Source organism: Marmota marmota, unplaced genomic scaffold, assembly GCF_001458135.2.
Source record: "Marmota marmota marmota unplaced genomic scaffold, marMar, whole genome shotgun sequence".
Classification (NCBI taxonomy): domain Eukaryota; kingdom Metazoa; phylum Chordata; class Mammalia; order Rodentia; family Sciuridae; genus Marmota; species Marmota marmota.
This window is the reverse complement of record NW_026000338.1, coordinates 1,798,732-1,805,622: the sequence shown is the minus strand read 5'-3', so window position 1 is coordinate 1,805,622 and position 6,891 is coordinate 1,798,732. Positions and strand designations below refer to the sequence as shown.

Genomic DNA, 6,891 nt, shown 5'->3' with positions numbered 1-6,891 from the left:
CCTCAGAATTATACAAAAGTACATACAAGAGGAAGTGAGGGGAAAGGGAAAAATAATACAAGGGGGACAAATGAATGTCAGTAGAGGGGGCAGAGAGAGAAGAGGGGAGGGGATGGGAGGGGGGGATAGTAGAGGATAGGAAAGGCAGCAGAACACAACAGACACTAGTATGGCAATATGTAAATCAATGGATGTGTAACTGATGTGATTCTGCAATCTATATATGGGGTAAAAATGGGAGCTCATAACCCACTTGAATCAAAGTGTGAAATATGATATATCAAGAACTATGTAATGTTTGAACAACCAACAATAAAAAATTAAAAAAAAATAAATTTCACACATGTATGATTATGCCAAAATGAACTCAACTATTATGTATAACTAGAATGCACAAATAAAAGCATAAAATACATTCCTAAAATGGAATTAGTTACTAGATAAAATTGTAAGAACAATTTAAGGCTTTTATACATGTCACCAAATTACTCTAAAAAAATGATCTATGTATTTAAACTTACATCAGCAGTGTAAAATAACATCTATTTCAACATGTCTTTGCCAATACTAGGTACCACAATTTGTAAGTACTGGCTGATTTAATAGACAAAAATTGCTATTTTAGGTTATTTTAAGTTGTATTCTTTTATGGTGAAGTTGAACAATTTTCACTCATCTTCATTTTAATTCATATGTTACTGATATTTCATATCTTTTGTCCATTTTCTAACATTGCTTACTGATTTACAAGAGCTTTCTAATTTATGGATGTTTAATTTTGTGCACTGTATATTCTGTAAATGTTTTTATGAGTTTGCCTTTTCATTTTGAAAAAAAATCATCTAGAATCAGTGCATTTTTTGTGTAAAAATATGGCAATAATTTCTTTTTATACACAAAAATTTGAGACAAAATGAAAATAAAGTCAGCGTTTGTTAACTCTAAATGGCAAGCACATATGTAAATCATCATTCTATCCTTCATTCTTTAACTAAAATATGTTTCAAAATAAAATAAAGGAAAATATATAGACATTTAATAATTTGAACATATATAACTATTCACCTGTTCTGTTCATAGACATTAAAGTTGTTTTAGTTTGGAGTTTTTATAAATATCACTGTATTAATTATTTATATATTTTGTTTTTATTTTTATTATAATAATTATTATTATTTGTGGTGCTGGGGATTGAACCTATGGCCTTGCACATGCAAGGCAAGCACTCTACTAACTGAGCTATACACTTCCAGTCCAACATTTAAAAAAAAATTCTCCATTTCTTGATAAGTTTTAAAATGCTCCAATTCTTCCCTCCGGTGTGCCCACACACTCTTTTATTATTATTATCAGAACATAACTTTGTGTTTTTTTTCTATAAACTAATTGGTTCAGTTAATTGGACAAATTGCCATGGAAAAGGTATGAAACATATAAAAATATATTTCATAGTTCAATATTCACTGAAGGTGTTCTGAAAAACGTAAGTGTTATATAGTAATATGAGTTTGGGAAACAATTTGTTCCACTTTGGGGGACTCACAATGTTCTGTAGCATGTTAAAAGTCCTGACAAATACTGCAATAAAGAAAAATGTCCATGATTTGCACAAAGGGAAGGATCCAACAGTCAAATTAGTTCAAGTGAATATTACAGCCTCCTGTTGGTGAGTCACAAAATTCAGTAGCATATTGAAAGCTTTAAGAACTCCTACAAGAAAGACAACTCTCTCTCGGGCTGGGGTTGTGGCTCAGCGGTAGAGCGCTTTCCTAGCACTGCGATGCCCTGGGTTCGATCCTCAGCACCACATAAAAATAAATAAATAAATAAAGGTATTTGTGTACATCTACAACTAAAAAAAAATAAAATATTAAAAAGACAACTCTCTAACCCTTATATAGGGTTTTGTAGAATACCTTGATAATATACAAAAATCAGAAAAGAAGAGAGATGAGCACCATAGATAACTGAAATCTAGATACTACTAGAATATGAATTATCTTAGCTAAATATTAAACATTTTATCTAGGCTGTGGATAAGAAAGTAGATGGAATTCTTCCTTCTTTTTAATATTATTATTATCATTATTATTTGCTACCAGGGATTGAACCCAGAGGTGCTTTACCACTGAGCATATCCCTAGCCCTATTTATTTATTTAGAGGTAGGGTCTCCATAAGTTGCTTAGGGCCTTGAAAAATTGCTGAGGCTGGCCTTGAACTTGCAATCCTCTTGCCTCAGCCTCCCATGTCACTGGGATTACAGGTGTGCACCATCATGCCTGGCTTTAACCTTTAAAATTTTTTTAGTTGTATATGGACATAATACCTTTATTTATTTTTATGTGGTGCTGAGGATCGAACCCAGTTCCTCACACATGCAAGGCAAGTGCTCTATTACTCAGTTACAACCCCAGCCCCTTTAACCTTTGATTATGTGTGAAGATGGAGAGTAAGTAGCCCAAGTCAGATTTTTAAATGTAATGCCATCATGAAAAGAGCACAATTTGAAGTCAGCCCTGGGTTGGAATCCTAGGTGAGCTACTTATTAGCATGTAATCTCAGATAAGTAGTTTAACAACTCTCTGCACCTCATTTTTCTCATAAGTAAAATGGGAATAGTAATATTTGCCTCACAGAGTTAACATGAGGATTAAATGAGATAACACATACAAAGTACACAGCAAAATGACCGGCATATACAAAGTCTTATACAGTATCTTTACTTGTATATAGCTGACCTTCTTGTAAGGGACAGAATTGAGACCTCAGAACCCACAGGCAGATTGACAGCCTTCTGAATAATTGATAACTTTTTCTTGAGAAAAGAATTGGAAATTTTACCAGATTAGAGTTTTGAGCTTCATGGTATTTCTATAACTAAAAATCTCCTTTTAATATTAAATTCCACTTGGTTTATTTACCTGTGAGTGCTGCAAAGAGAAGTCTGTTTAGCTTTTCACTAGGCTAAAGAGAATCCTGTGTGTAAAGCTGCCTGCCACTGATTACAGATTAGTAGCATTTTAGGAGGGTTGGAGTGTAGGGAGGATGCTTTTTGCCTGTTAGTGGGTAAGAGTAGGTTATTAACTGACATAATGGAGTCAGGCAAAAGGAACCTATTTGTAACCCATATCATTTCAGAGGCCTGGAATGCACCGTGACAAGGTTTATAATTCACAGTATGAAAGTAGATAACCTGAATGGAATGTTTGGCTGTTTCAGTATCCCCTGGGGTCTTTTAGCACAAGTGACATAAGTGTGAGTTTGTAGGGAATAAAGGAGTCTTTTTCAGTACACTGCACAGAGAAATTATGTGTAGAACATCTGCTTATGTGCACAATGAGATTGAAGAATTTAACATTCTGTTTACCAGAATGAGAATTATTCCTTTTGTAGTTATGTTCCAAAGGCTACTTCTTAGCAGTCTGGTGGCCCTGAATGTGCTTCCCTAGAAATACTGACCTGTTTGAGAGATTCAGAAATGAGAAAACTGCTACGTTTCTGTTTCCACTGCAAGAGATGATGAGACTTCTGGATAATCTGTAAGATTGAAAAATAAAGGTGAGTGCTATGATTTGGATATGGTTTGAGTCTCTTCCTGAAAAGTTCATGTGTTAGAAGCTTGATCCTTGGTGTGGCAGTGTTGAGGTGGTAACCCTTTAAGAGACAGTGCCTGGTGGAAGCTGATTAGGTCATTGGGGGGTGCCACACTCAGAAGGCAATATTGTAGTTATCACTACCTGGTTAGTTCTTATAAAAGCAGGTTATTATAAAGCAAGACCACGCCATGTGTTTGGCCCCTTCTACATGTGGCCACTTCCTTTTCTGTTTCTCTACCATGTTGTGATGGAGCTAGTGGGGCTTTGCCAGAATGCTGTTGTCATGATGTTTGGACCCTCCAGCCATCAGAATTTTGAGTCAAATAAACCTCTTTTGTTTATAAAGTACTTACCCTCAATTATTTTCTTATAGCAACAGAAAATAGAATAAGACAGTGATCAAATGCCCCCGTGTCTCATTTGGGTAGCTATTCATTCAATGGCATTTTTTCTTCTTATCTACTCTGGAGACAGCAAATATCTACAAATATTTACAGACTGGTGTTCTACATGGGAGCATTTGTAAACAGTCCAGCTATTCACATTCCAAGAGCAATCAGCCTTCTATACTATGAACTAAGATTACTTTATTTATGAGCATTATCTGATCCATAATAATGACTGGTATTTGACTTAAATAGCTGTGATGACAGCTCAACATCATCTGACTTTAATGGAATGTTTTGGGTCTCCCTACTCACAAAATTACCCTATCTTGCTGTTATTCCATTGGACATAATTGAGATAGCTATTATAGTACTTTAGGTGTTGGTATATTTCTAAAAAGGAGTGAGGTTTCTAGAAAATAAGAGTCCCCAGATTAACAAGTAACATCATTTGTGGTACAAATGTTTTTGTTTCTGACCTCCAGCTTTTTGGAAGAGCAAAATACACTCTGAATCAGCAGCTTAATGCATGGATAATCACTTTCTTCATACACTCAGCATAATAATGTACTTGGCACTTGGAGATAAAAAAAAATTGACAGTGGTCATCCCCTACAGTTTCTGCCTGGTGTATTTTCTTTTATGAAATTAGTGTGTCATCCAGAGTACTTCCATAACTGGGAGATCTCTGAAGACTCAGGGCCAAGCAGTCAGGGTGGGTTACCTTTGCCATGGCAGGTTAACAAACCCTCATGCCAGTGAGTTAACTAGGAAAATTCCAAACACAAGGCTGCTTTCTTCTAGGAATAGTGGAAAAGTAAAAATGTTTTTGAGAATATTTTTCCTTTGAATCATGATCCCATGGTAGGCACAATATTCTGTGTTGTCTGGAATCCCAGCCTCATAGTATTCTTGCTATTGAATCTGAACAGAAAACAGCTGTAGTGACCAGGTCTTCAGTGATGGACATAGAGAATAACTCATATTTGTACAACAAAGGGAAACAGAGGCAGAAAGTGCTTAAGGATGCAACTCATCTCACCTATCCAACATTTCTACCAAGAAGGCAATTGACAGAGGAAAAGACAATTCTGGAAGTATAACAAATTTCTTTGCCTTGCTGCTTCTGAGAAGTGATGTTAATCCTTTTGATGCTTACTCCTTGAAAATGGTTGGTTGTCTCAATATTTTTAGGTGTGGTTGGCAAAAATGAACCTTTCCAGAACTGATTTTTAGGATTCTGCTAAGTGGATTTTTTTTACTTTTTTTCCATTGCAAGTCACAATTTTATTTGGCACAAAACATTTCCACCATGCAGTTATTTGAATTAAAATCATGTGCTTTCAGACATTGATATTTGTGCTGAAAAACATGATTACCAATTTCCTTCATTGTTTTACTCCCAGGGTAAGATTAAGGTAAGGCTGCATAGGTAGGCTCACCTGGTAAGAACCAAATTGAGAAAATGCAGATACTTAAAAATAAAATAAGGTTCTTCATAACAAAAGACAAATGAACAATCTAGGAAGTCAATTCACCCTCTCTTTTTTGCCATCTGCACTTATACTACTTCCCCATCCCACCTGCTTTTGCTGCCTATGCAGTAGTGATTTCACCATTATTCAATGGGTGAGTACTTGAATCAAGGATGATATCATTTTAGTCTTCTTGAATGCTGACGCTTGCCTTGTTTTTTTTTCCTGTTTGTACTAGATCTCCTCCATTTCTTTAACATTCTAGGTTCCTAATAAACCCTTGATTCTATGTAAAGTGACTATGACAGCATATTTACATTTCTTTCTAGCCAGTGGTTCTCAAAGATTGGGAAGAGTAGAGAAAAGGATGCAATGTGGAGTCTGGAAGAACTTGCACTGTGCTGTGACAACTTCATGACCTTACATAAATCATAAACCAGACTCAGTTATTTTTTAATCTATAAAATAAGGCAATGATCTCTCATTTATATTATTTTTCATACCTACCATGAAATATGAGTGTTTGCTAATGTTCTATCTTTGAACCTCTGAATTTTTCTTTCATCATTCATTTCCTTGGCCACATAGATGCATGCCAATACTGCTTATATGATTCCCAATTTTTACTTTCTCTAATTTTATTCTCTCCTTTGATTTTCTCCTTCACCTTTCATGGGTTTATCTGCCATAATTCCTATAACTACCAACGACTTCCAGATCTCTCTAGTTGGTGGGACTATGTCCAGTTATTTAAAATGTCTCTTAGCTTTGATCCCTCCTCTCCATTTTTAGTGTTACAACTACTCATGAATCTATTACGACACACACTGGACTTCCTGCTGCTCTTTTTAGGTCTTATCTATCCAAATTGTAACTCATCATGCTTATCAGTACCTGAGTAATATTTCTCAAATTTATCTTTCATTATATCAATATTAACTCACGACCTTAACTTTAATAGCTATTTCCTTCATCAAGTCTACAAAGCCCTCCACCATGAGGTTTTATCTTACATCTCTGAAGACTACTGCTCACAATGCACAATGCCTACCATGTGCTTCAGAATGGGTGGCCTCTTTAGTCTTCTTATCACATTCACATTGTACCTCTTACTTGAAGTGTCCTCTTAGCATCTATGTTAATGTTTTCCACCCTAATCACATTTAAGGAAGTCCTACCTCTTCCTTAAAACCTTACTTGTATTGACCATATCCTTTCCCTTTTTATTGATATAGTTTAAGCATCACTAACCATCAATCACACACCATATGTATCACACAGTGCTTAGTATAAGGCTAAGCCTACATTAGGTATGTAATTAATAGCATCACTTTTATAGAAATGCTCACAATCAAATGCATTGGACTTAAGGGCTTTTCTCATCTTTCCCTGCAATTGTGAATTTCTTGAGGGCAGAGGCCTCTTTTCACTT

General features: G+C 35.4%; 1 protein-coding gene across 3 annotated transcripts in view; it reads right to left on the bottom strand.

The window, feature by feature from the left end:
• Positions 1-6,891, bottom strand: part of Zdhhc15 (zinc finger DHHC-type palmitoyltransferase 15) — a 110,395-nt gene that overhangs the window by 11,941 nt on the left and 91,563 nt on the right. For all 3 annotated transcript variants that reach the window (XM_048797432.1, XM_015505872.2, XM_048797433.1), the window contains one exon: positions 3,462-3,539. In XM_048797432.1, coding sequence (XP_048653389.1) covers positions 3,493-3,539 — 47 coding nt within the window. In that variant the 3' untranslated portion in view covers positions 3,462-3,492. The remainder of the gene's footprint in view (positions 1-3,461; positions 3,540-6,891) is intronic.